We start from the raw sequence: 12,770 nt of genomic DNA on the forward strand, positions 1-12,770 counted from the left end.
ACTTGAATGTCTAGTGGTGTCTTGCATTGTAAATGTGTCTAAGCACTTCTCAGCTTCTCAACTTACCAAACCATTTGTTAGCTGGCACTGCTTTAATTCATTAATTTATACCTTTGACTGTATAGGTGTCTGCATTAGTGACCATGTACAGCCATGAGGAAGATATTGATAGTGCCATTGAGGTCTTCACACAAGCCATCCAGTGGTATCAAAACCATCAGGTAAATAAGGAGTAAAGTGTTATAAAGACATGTTTTAGATAAACAATCATTTGTGTTTTTTGAAGCTCCTCCTTGTGTATGTGTACATGAAATAAGAATGATAGGACATGGTTGCATGTAATAGAGCTCATCTTAAGTAGCTAGAGAGCCCATGGATGGTAGTAATTATTGGAGCAATAGTATATGGAATACTTGTTTATCATGTCTCCATCTAATAGGAACATCTTGAGTTTTTCCATTGTGGGTCTCTGCATGGGCAATATCCAACTTCCCATCATATGTATACACTAATGCCATTTATATTATTAATACTATTGGTAGTGGAGAGACATAATTGTTCTGGGAAATATTGTGTTAATGCTTGACAAGTGTGGTGGTATATATTTAGGATTTGATTTTAGGAGAATGTTTTTAGTCACAGATAACCTAAATAGAACTGGGTTTTGTAACTTCATAAATTGGTGAATACTTATACTAATGTCTTTACCCACCTCTGTGTGTGTGTGTGTGTGTGTGTGTGTGTGTGTGTGTGTGAGAGAGAGAGAGAGAGAGAGAGAGAGATTGTTGTTTTAGGCATTCAGTAAAACTTAGGATGAGGAATTTAATGGATAGGTCCATTTTAAAGGTTTAATTAATGCAACTTCATTGATTTACTAGATATTTATTTGGCTTAACTTTTTTTTTTATTATTTATTTTTAATTGGACCTGTAGCCCAAATCTCCTGCTCATTTGTCATTGATAAGAGAAGCTGCAAACTTCAAACTCAAATATGGGCGGAAGAAGGAGGCAATTAGTGACCTAGAACAGCTATGGAAGTAAGCTCTAAAATTTGGAGATGTAGAAATCCACATTTTGTTTCTGTTATTGATATGAGGGAGTTATTTTCCACATTTGTGTTACTTTCTTATTTTACAAACTATTCAGTGACTTTCTTCTTTCTTCTTTCAGACAAAATCCAAAAGATATTCACACCCTGGCACAACTTATTTCTGCTTACTCACTTGTGGATCCAGAGAAAGCTAAAGTGTATCCTTTTGACTATTGTTTCAGACAGCTCCCCATAAAGCACTAGAGGCTGAGTTTTGACCAGGTATTTTTATGTTGTAAATTTCAACTAAAATTCAAAACTCCCTTCCAAAGTGATAAAAGGAAAAATTAGAATTATTGATCAGTGTGATTGGAAAATGCAGTGATGGATCCACCTTGGTATTATTAGCTCCAAAAGCAAAAATGAAGTCAACAAGGTGCAACCCTATATTTCTCCAGGTTCAAGTCCAGCTGCACATAATAATGAATGAATGAAAAGTCAACAGCATGTTTTATGTGCGTAGTTGAGCATGAATTATGAACTATTAGAAACAATTATTATTGATAAGAGGATTTTGAGTCCTGATAGAGCTTAGATCATATGTGTGTGTTCCCGAAACTGAGATGGGGTGGTGGATGCTAAGTCAAAGCATTTGCAGTTAAAAAACCTGTTTTATAAGCTTGATGGTTGCAACTTTTTTTTTTTTTTTTTTTCAGGGTGAAAAATAATCTTTTTATATTTGTTCTTTTTAGTTATACTGGACAATAGAATGTATTTTGACATACATATATGGAATATAACTTCCCATTCTTGTGATCGTAGATGATGTGGAGTTACACTGGTCATGTATTCATGTATGAACATAGGAAAGTTATATCCAGTTCATTCTACTGTCTTTATTTTTTTATTTTTTGTGCTGGGGATCAAACCCAGGGCCTTGTGTATGCAAGGCAAGCACTCTACCAACTGAGCTATATCTCCAGCCCTCTACTGTCTTTATTGATAGTTGTTTTGAAACTACCTTGAACTAAATATTAAAGTTATAGATGATTAGATTTTTATTCTTCAAGTTCTCCTTTCAGAACAGATATTTTATAATTGGCATAACTTGCTGATTTATTATTCCATAGATTTTAGAACATTTTTTGCTTCTGATGACAGGTATCAGAAAAAGACAATATTTTTATAGTGGCACAAGTATATTGAAAGGTGCGTGCCTGTGTGTTTTATGTTCCTAAACTCCTATTCTATCCCAGTCTTAGCAAACACTTGCCCTCATCAGATAGTATGTCTCTAAAAGTAGATGTCGAGGCTCTTGAAAATTCTCCTGGTGCTACGTACATTCGGAAGAAGGGTGGAAAAGTTACTGGAGATAGTCAACCGAAGGAACAAGGGTAATGTTTTTCTAATTAAAAACATTTATAAAAATACTCTAATGTTGACTTTAAATTCTACAATATAAAGCTACATATCAAGAATAGAAGGAAAAAAAAAAAAGAAAATCCAAAACAAACAAAAAAACTACATCTCAAAAATTCCATGTAAATAAAGCTTAAATTTGTTTCTTTTCCTTATCTTTCCCTGTGCCCAGCTCTTATTTCTTATTTCCACCCCTGTTCCTCCATCTCAGAACTAATCTCTGATATTAGTTGGGGTTTTTTTAATATTTATTTTTTAGGTGTAGATGGACACAACACAATGCCTTTTATTTTTTATGTGGTGCTAAGGATCGAACCCGGGTCCCACCTGCGCTAGGCGAGCACTCTACCGCTGAGCCACAATCCCAGCCCCTCTGATATTAGTTTAGTGTATCTTTCCAAATATTTTTCTTCCTGTTTATACATAGAGGTGGTTAATATTTTCCTTAAATTGTTTACTTTGTTTTTTTTTCCCAGAAGAATTATTTTGTTTGGAAATTTTCTTACATTTAATTTAAAAAGCCTTAGAGACCTTTTGATGTACTAAATGTAGGCATATTTTATTTTTTTTATTTAAAATATTCCATTGGCTTGATGCAACCTACTTTATTTACCTGTAAGTTATTGATATGCATTTAGATCATTTAGTATTACTGAACCAAAATTCAGATGGTTTATTTTGCTGATTTGGAGGAAAGGTTGGCCAGCTTCATTTAAAGGAATTTACAGTCTGATTCTCCTGTATTACTATCTTAATGTAGGTAGTAGAAACCTATAGTAAAATGTAATTTTGACTCAGAATGAATAGAGCATGAAAGATATCAAACACTTCTCCAGTTTTGTGACTTTTACTTTTTTTTTTTTTTTTTTTTTTTATTATTTCCTCTTTTAAAATGCCTTTTGAGGGCTGGGGTTGTGGCTCAAGCGGTAGGGCGCTCGCCTGGCATGCGTGCGGCCCGGGTTCGATCCTCAGCACCACATACAAACAAGGATTTTGTATCTGCCGATAACTAAAGAAAATAAATAAATATTAAAATTCTCTCTCTCTCTCTCTCTCTTATCACACCAGCATTTGGACCTTCTTGATATCCTTGCTCCAGGTCCGTCTTTGGTGGCGCTACTCTTAATTTAAAAAAAAAAAAAAAAAAAATGCCTTTTGAATTTTGTTTTCTCTTTTTTTTTTTTTTTTTTTAATTCAGGACTGGTGATAAACCTTAGTGGTAGAGCAGTTGCCTAGCATGCATGAGACGTGGGTTTGATCCCTAGCACTGCACAAAGAAAAAGAAAGAATATATGATTGATTTCTTTCTATGATTAATTTATATAAAAAAGCATTATCATCCTTATAATAATTTTTTAAGACTTAAAGGAATTAAAGCCTCAAAGATATTACATTGTTCCAAACTCCATTTAATTCTAGTTTTAAGATTTACCAGAAATCCCAAAATAAAATAAATTGAACCTAGGTCTTAAATGGATTTTCAAATAACATTTTTAAATATTTTCAATATTTTTTTCTCTACTAAAACAGGGGTGGGTAACTATTGAGAATACATAATTTTTATCTAAAACTTTAGTGTTCTTTATTTTCTCTTAAATAATCAGGATGTAAACTTTTAAGTTTTAAAATTAAACAGTATTTTCATTAGGCTTATGTTCAACTTTTCAATGCAAAAGTGTAGTCTCTTTTGGATCTACACTATGTGAATGTATATGCTAAGTGTTGAACAAAAAATAAAGCCAAATGAAATGTGTAAACAACAATTGCAGTAAAGGTTGTGTGTACTGTGATGGTGTGGGATAGATTGGAGCATGCCACAGGGAGTAGCTCTTCCTGGGGATGGTGGCAAGTTAGGAGCAGCTTCATGGAGGTAGCATTTGTGCAGATTCTAAGGATAATAAGAAATTGCAAAGAATCTTGGGGAAACTGTATGTGTGCCTGTGCAGAATTTAGAATACTAATTCAAAGTCAGGGTGAGAGATGAAATATTAAAGTATGGCACTACATACACATTGCATTTATTATTCTTTAGGATATCCTGAAAGGACTTCCATAATTGAATGACTTGTAGAATGAATTGGCAGGAATTATTGCTGTCTCATCTTTTTAGTTTACTGTTTCATAGTTCTCAGAGTTATATCACATGTGAATATATACAGAGGTTTTTTTTTCATTTGTTTTCATTGTAGCTTTCAGAATGCTTAACAATTATTTTGAAGTGTGCTTAACAGAGGCTTTACTTACTTTTTAAAGTTAACAGATTCACATGGTTCAAAATTTGAAAGATAGGGCTGGGGTGTAGTTCAGTGGTAGGAAACTTTCCTGGTATGTGACCTTTCCTGGTATGTGACCTTTCCTGGCATGCGACCGGCGCTGGGTTCAATCCCAACACTGCAAAAAACCCAACCCCGCCCCCACCTCCACCACCACCAAAAAAAAAAAAAAAAAAAAGAATATTAAGAGAGAGTAAGTAAAAATCTTCCTCCTGTCCCTTTTTAGCCTCTCCCTCCTAGGGCCATGACCAGGGTGACTAGTTTAGAATATCCTTCCAGAGATAATCTCTGTAGGTATTTTACATGTTCTTCTGGCAAAGAGTTTATCGATTCTGTAAAGTCTTGGAAAATGAAGGGTTATTTAACCAAGAGGTGGTGCAGATTTTCATGTTCATTCAAAATTTTACCAGTTACACTTCAGATACTACTCATATACTATTTAGAAAATAGTACAGAAAAGAGAGGTGAAGCCAGGTGTTGTGGTATATGCCTGTAATCCTAGTGACTTGGAGGCTGAGGCAGGAGGATTGCAAGTTCGAAATCAGCCTCACCAACTTAGTGAGGCCTTAAGCAATTTAGCAGCTCTAAGCAACTTTGTGAGACCCTGTCTCAAAAATAAAAAAATAAAAAGGGCTGGGGATGTGGCTCAGTGGTTAAGTGTCCCTGAGTTTAATCCCTGGTACAAAAGAAAAAGGAATTATTTTTCAACATAATTGGCATCTGTTTTCTGAAAACATTTGTTTTCTAAACTATCTTCCAGAAGTTATAATGCTTTAAGTGTGATTGAATTTAACCTGAATTAATATTTCAGCTTGTTAGCTTTGGTGAACTGGTACCAAATCTTAAATCACTTTTTATGAGGGCTGGGGGTGTAGCTCTGTGGTAAAGTGCTTGCCTAGCATGCATAAGGCCCTGGGTTCAATTCTCAGCACTGCAAATAAATAAATAACCTTTATGATTAAGTGCACAGCTTGTTCTTTTGCACATACTTAATGTCAGTAAATATTTTAGCACAGTGATGGTAATGAATTTTCTTCTCATTTTAGACAAGGAGATTTGAAGAAGAAAAAGAAGAAAAAGAAGGGTAAGCTTTTTAAGAATGAAAAACAAATTTTAGATTCCTTTCTACAAAGATAAAAAATTTGAGTTGAGGGCTGGGGATGTGGCATGCGCGGGGCCGCTGGGTTCGATCCTCAACTCCACATAAAGATAAAAAATAAAGAGACTGTGTGCACCTAAAAAAAAAAAAACTAAAAAATATTAAAAAAAAAAAAAATTGAGTTTATTCCTAAATAGAATTCTGTAGACATAACCACGATGCCCCCTCCTCTGGTGTCTTTGAATACTTGACTTTTGTCTTTTGAGCTAAAATTTTATTTTATTAATTTTTTAAAAGAGTGTAACTCTGAAGTTGGATTGTCCAAATTCAAATTGTTACCATAGTATTTTTTCACTGTGACTGTGGATGTAACATAGATACCCAAATTTTTTATTTTTTTTAATAAGAAGCAAAACCTAATGATTTTTAAAACTGTTTGAAATTAGTACATTTGAGTTTAAAATGCAGTATGATAATATATACCTCTCAAAGGAGTAAATTAGATATTACATATAAAGCTCTAAGAATGATGTCTGGCACACAGTCTTTATGCATTAGAATCTTTTAGCTATAGATACCATAAAGCTCTTCCAAACTGGCTTAAGAAAAATTACTGTTTACAAAACTGGGAGTCTAGAGGAAAGTTAACATCAAGGCTCAATGACTCAGTAGTAGTTGTATCTCTTTATTTTGTCCACACAACTGAACTATAGTCCCAAGAGTTTGTTGGAAACAGGGCTACATGCTTGTCACTTATATTCAGCAGGACAGAGAAACTCAGCAAACCTTTCTTATTAATTCGACTGGAACAGCACAGGTCCGTGGTCAGTCCTGAACCATTAACCAGGGGAATGTTGTGGATTGATTGGCTTGGGCTAGGTTCTTTAATCTCTAGCACGAGTGGGTGAAATTACTGTTTGGCTCCATCTAGTGAAGCCACTTACCTGTTCTTGAGTTTTGGGGTAAAAATCAGTTACTTCTTAATTTGGCCCACTGCCATCTTAGGACTCAGATTTCCCAAATCTTCACTAAGTTTATTACTATGCTCTGGCTGTTTTCCAATTTCCAAAATTTTTTGATAGCACTTTTTTTTAACCTATTTTTCCAAATTCTAATATTTTTATTACCATTTTAATGGAACTTGGAGAGGGAACACAAGCTAATGTTTGTACTAGTCTACTATCTTTAATTTGAAGTCATTGGTTTTTTTTTTACTTTTGTCATAGTACTTGGAAATGGATAGTTTTTATGTACTAGTATTACCTAAAAGGAAACAACTGATAACATTAGGTAGAAATAATGTGTAGTGTTACTTTCTTTTCTGTTTTTGTGATTTCCAGATAAACATTTTAAGAAATTTGCAAAGTGATGTGTACTTATTCTAAAAACAGAAGAAAACAACAAAGCCAGTGATAATATATGTCTAATAATATAGGGTGTCATAAAGCATGGAAAATAATCTGCCACAAATGCATAATCTCAGAGATGATTACTAACTTTTCTTGTTTACTGAAACACATATAATTACATACTTATATGCTAAATGACCGGTTTTCTAAAATCAGTATGAGCATAATATTATAATTTTTTTCAGTCCTCTAGACCAAATTATGAAGATTTTTCCAAATGATAAATACATATGTGCCTCATTTTTAACCTATTTGTATAGCTTACTGTAGTAGAGGTATAATTTATTTAATCTTTCTCACTGATCGACAATTATTTTGCTATATTAACATTAAAGAGAATGTCTTGTGTAATTTGTGGCTCGTGGACTTCTTCAGGATATTTCTAGGAGTCTATAAATGATGGGTATTGTCAAATTAAAGAGCTGTTCTTAAAGGCTATATATCACTATATACTTCCGCCAGTGGTGTTTGAGTGTGATCATTTCACCAAAACTGGGTATTGCTGTGTGTGTGTGTGTGTGTGTGTGTGTGTGTGTGTGCGCGCGCGCGCGCGCGCATGTGCGCGCGTGCTGGGGATTAGAATCCAGGGCTTATGCATGTAAGGCAAGCACTCTACCAACTTCGCTATATCCCCAGCCCGTATTATTGCTTCCAACATGTTAGTCTAGTAAGTTTTGTTACCCTTCCCATTTTTTTAAAAGTGTTTGTTAGCATTTAATGAACCTCCAGAGCTCTAGGTGGCTTTAAGCCACCAGAACACAGGCACCCCCAACACCTTTAATCTTCTCTTCAGCTCTTCTGCTGAAGAATTTGGCCTTCACGATGACAGGCTGCTTTGGGAGCTTTCCCTTCCCCAGAACTTGGTAGTAAACCGATTGGACTACATCAATTATGGGAGCAGCTCCCGTCTTATCTTTGGCAGCAATTACTCGTGTCTGTTCACTGACCGATGTCCACAATTTATCAAGGTTGACAGTTGGGCAGAAACTCTGGTTCCTCTTTAAGTGGTAAAGCCTCATACCAACTTTCCCAAAGTAACCTGGGTGATATTTGTCGAAGTTAATCCTGTGGTGATGAGTGCCACCAGCATTACCCTGGCCTCCTGGGTGTTTCTAGTGCTTGCCGATACGGCAATGGCCATGGTTCACGTGTCCCATAAGTTTCCAGGTCTTCCTCAGTCTGGATGGGATGTCGGGAGCTGAGACGAAAAAGCTACCCTTCCCATTTTTAATTAGTAAGGTTGAGCATCTCTCTACATGATTAATGACTTTCACTTTCTCTGGCTTACCCTAATGATAACTGCCTATTTTTTTCTTGAGTGATTTGCATATTGATTAGTAAGGATTCTTTATTAAGGATATCAATATACTCTGTTTTATAGAACATAAGGTTTTTGCTATTTTTCTTAAAAATGTATTTTGTCAAACTTTAAAATTTTATACAGGTAAAGCTGTGAAATCTTTAGCCTCTAAATCTTGTATTATGCTTAGAAATGAGGCCTTTTCCCTAGTTAAGATTATTACAAATAAAACTTTCTCAGACAAATTTCTGTTGTAGTGTTATTTATTCCCAGGCATAGATACACTGTGTAAACAAGCTGTCTTGAAACTTTTAGGGGCATATCCCTCATTTCTTTATTACTTTTGTTAAACAGGAAAACTGCCTAAGAATTATGACCCAAAAGTTACCCCAGATCCAGAAAGATGGCTACCAATGAGAGAACGTTCTTACTATCGAGGAAGAAAGAAGGGTAAAAAGAAGGATCAGATTGGAAAAGGGACCCAGGGAGCAACTGCAGGGGCCTCATCTGAACTGTAAGTCATGGCTTCATAATAGAACTCGCTTAGAACATAGGTTGTTTCTGAGAATGATTTAAGGATATTAGTGAGAGTTTGTTAATATATTTTAAGTATGAGAAGTATACAATCATATATCCTTGATAAATGTTTGCAGTATACAAGAGAGAAAGTATAGTTCTGCTTTAAATATGTTGCAAATGCTAAAACTTTGATTATATTATAAAATTAAATATTTTTTTTATTTGAAAAGGAAAAGGAAACTATACTGAGTCTTTTAACTATGTAAACATTAATAAATAAACTAAAAATATTAAAATGTTGTTTATACATACAATTATAAGTCACTTAATTTTTTCATCTTTTTTTTTTGGTACTGGGGATTGAACTCAGGGGCACTCAACCACTGAGCCCCATCCCCAGCTCTATTTTCTATTTTATTTGGAGACAGGGGCTCACTGAGTTGCGTAGCACCTTGCTGTTGCTTAGTCTGGCTTTGAACTCACGATCCTACTGCCTCAGCTTCCCGAGCTACTGGGATTACAGGCATGTGCCACCATGCCCAGAATAATTTTTTTAATCTTCTTTAAGTTTTCTAAAAATGGGCATGAATGATATATAGTTTTTTAGTTACAAACAGTAAAAATTTTGTTCAAAGAATGGCGAAAGCCAGGTATGGTTAATCCCAGCTACTTGGGAGGCTGAGCCAGAGAATTCCAAGTTCAAGCCAGCCTGGACTGTTTAGTGAGAACCTATTCCAATAGGTTAGATAGGTAGAGCATCCCTAGGTTCAATCCCTAGTACTGCTAAAAAAAAAAAGAAAAGAAAGAAAAAGGGTGAGGAATCAGAGATCTACCTTAAACAAAGTGGAAAATTGTTAGATATGGAAAGTAGAACACTTGTATATACCCTTTTTCTTTGTTGAATTTATGAATGACCAAAATATTTCTGGTCTGATAATTTCAGGGATGCCAGTAAAACTGTGAGCAGCCCACCCACCTCTCCAAGACCTGGCAGTGCAGCAACAGTCTCTGCCTCCACAAGTAACATCATACCCCCAAGACACCAGAAACCTGCAGGGGCCCCGGCAACAAAAAAGAAACAGCAACAGAAAAAGAAGAAAGGAGGAAAAGGTGGCTGGTGATAGAATGTCCTTGTTGCAGGCTGTTTTTAAATAGCCTCAGTGATATACTAGGAACATAATAAAGGTAACACAGCAAGAAGCACAGAACTGCTCCCTCTTATATCCACGTATTTTCATAAAATAATTTCTTGTGCATCAAATAGGAAAACACCTTTCTCAAACTGCCTAGTCAGGTTTGGCCATTTGAACTGCCTATGTTTGCACAGATTATGAGGACTGGAGATGATCAGGCATATACCACTTTGATATCTGTTGCACCCTTTATCTTTGTGTGCTGATTTGATCTTTTTTCCATTTCACAAATAAGGCATGTTACCTAAGGTCTCCCAGGATTTAAACAGAAACTGTTTCTACTAGAGTATGAAGACACTTGTTGCTATTTTAGGTCCCACTTTAAATTATGTCTTACATGGCCCTAGGAGGCTGAAAGTGGAATCTTCTGAGCATTCTAAGTATTGAGTTAAAAATATCATGTGATAAGAAGGAACGTTACCAAAACACTAGTGTTCTTCACTTAATTAAATGACTGACCACAAAAAGACTAAAGTAAATGTTTTAAATAATTTTGACCATAAATTCTGTCATGTGATACTGGAATATGGAATATTTTTCATATGTGTATATGGTTCCTTTGTGCCCCTTATCATTTTCATTCTCAGATTATGTTAATGTTGATTTAGCACCATTCAATATCTCAAAATATATCAATGTTGTAAGAAGTTGACTCTTTGACCTAGTGTTATGAGGTCAGATGGGTTTGGACTTTCTTAATCAGAAAGATTGATAGCCCCTATCAAGAACATAAAACATTGACTTCATTACATACAGGAAATCAATACCAAGCAGTATTAAGATCTAACAGGACTGTTTGGCCCAATTAATAGATACTCTAATGGCTTCTCTTTCCTTATGGGTTTTGACCTTTCATTACCTTTCTCTAAGTAATGAAGTATTTTACAATCAGTTTGTGGTGTGAATGTTGTTCTTGTCTTTCCTTGTTCATAAGCCACCTTTACATTCAACAGCTGTGAGACAGTTACTGGGGTGCCTCCCCCCTTGTTTAATATTCATTTTATGCTGCCCAAGTATAATTTATTTAAGACTTATGAGTATTTCCTTGTGATCAAATTACTCTGTCCTTGTTAATAAAGTGCTGCTGTGTTAGATTCTGAACACATCTACTGAAACTTCTTCAAAGGGTTTCTAAAAAGGCTTTCCATCTTTAAAATAAGAAATGGAGTGCTGCCTTTCTGTTTAACATAATCAGAATCTGCAATGGCATCTAAACATGAGGTCTTAAAATAAGAATGATTTATTATGTTATACTTTTAAGCTAAACAGAACAGTCTCTTGGTAAGAGTGACAAATATTTATTCCTTCTGAATATATACTGCAGTATAGGAATGATTGTTAGTAATCTGTTATTTAGAATTCCATTAAATTTCTATGGTTAAAGATAATAATTTTTTAGGTTAACTAAGCAACAGAATCTTGGTGAAAATTATCCATCTTTGAAAATTTTGACCTAAGGCACAACAGTGAAATTTACAGTTCTCTATTTAGTCATTGTTTTTGGCAGCCATTGGTATTAGTCATTGCTAAGCAACTGAAATATCAGTTCAAACAAATAAGTTATTGTCAAATGAAGTGTTAACACCATCAGTTATTTCCTCTTTTGGACAGGGCTTTAACCAGTGACATATATACTTTGTATATACATGTTGTATGTGTACATTTATAAAAACCAGTGTGGATACATCCATTCACTATGGCACATTTTAAAATAAAATATTCTAGCAGTGACTATGGATAATTGTGTTTTGAGTGTTGGCATTTTGGGGAGGACTTCCTGGTAAGTACATCTAAGAATTTTCTTTCAAACTATCTAAAATTGTCTCCTTCCCCTCCCAGCAGAGCCAGAAAGCCAATCTAATGGGATTGCAGGAACCCAGTTTAAACTCTGCTGAAAATATATCATGTTTACATGGGTATAAACAAAACAGCATTTAAAAGTTTTTAATCAGTCTTTTTAATAAAACTCTGAACAGCTAACCTTAAAAACCACTGCATCTGGCTGGGATTGTGGCTCAGCGGCAGAGGGCTCGCCTAGCAAGTACTGGGCCCTGGGTTCGATCATCAGCACGACATAAAAATAAATAAAAATATTGTGTCTAACTACAACTACAAAATATTAACAACAACAACAAAAACCACTGCATCGCTCAAGGCTTGTGAAACCTGCTATTCATTGTTCCTTACAAGCCTATCTGAAGTAGATCTGATGAAGAAAAATTAGTTTATTGCATGTATAAACTATACTTTTATTTTTATTATTTATTTTTTTATTTTTATTTTTTATTGGTTGTTCAAAACATTTAAAAGCTCTTGACATATCATATTTCATACATTAGATTCAACTGGGTTATGAACTCCCATTTTTACCCCAAATACAGATTGCAGAATCACATCGGTTACTTTTAATTAATTGACAGTGCTAGGGCTCTATCCTGGGGTAAATTATACTATTTTGCCTAGTTCAGGTTTTGCTAACCTGAACTTCGTTAGCAGCCAGGGTCCTGGCAGGGTACTTAATCTCCGGA

At 34.9% G+C, this 12,770-nt stretch overlaps 1 protein-coding gene and 1 pseudogene across 1 annotated transcript in view; one reads left to right on the top strand and one right to left on the bottom strand.

Annotated features, from left to right (window-relative positions):
• Srp72 (signal recognition particle 72) overlaps positions 1-11,965 on the top strand; it is a 33,668-nt gene extending 21,703 nt beyond the window's left edge. Inside the window, exons 13-19 of the mRNA XM_076863867.2 lie at positions 126-221; positions 934-1,037; positions 1,171-1,248; positions 2,287-2,424; positions 5,769-5,806; positions 8,885-9,044; positions 9,993-11,965. Coding sequence (XP_076719982.1) covers positions 126-221; positions 934-1,037; positions 1,171-1,248; positions 2,287-2,424; positions 5,769-5,806; positions 8,885-9,044; positions 9,993-10,170 — 792 coding nt within the window. The 3' untranslated portion in view covers positions 10,171-11,965. The remainder of the gene's footprint in view (positions 1-125; positions 222-933; positions 1,038-1,170; positions 1,249-2,286; positions 2,425-5,768; positions 5,807-8,884; positions 9,045-9,992) is intronic.
• On the bottom strand, positions 7,926-8,851 carry LOC143406377 (large ribosomal subunit protein uL15 pseudogene; annotated as a pseudogene).
• Positions 11,966-12,770: the final 805 nt, after the last annotated feature.

This window comes from Callospermophilus lateralis, chromosome 8, assembly GCF_048772815.1.
Source record: "Callospermophilus lateralis isolate mCalLat2 chromosome 8, mCalLat2.hap1, whole genome shotgun sequence".
NCBI lineage: Eukaryota > Metazoa > Chordata > Mammalia > Rodentia > Sciuridae > Callospermophilus > Callospermophilus lateralis.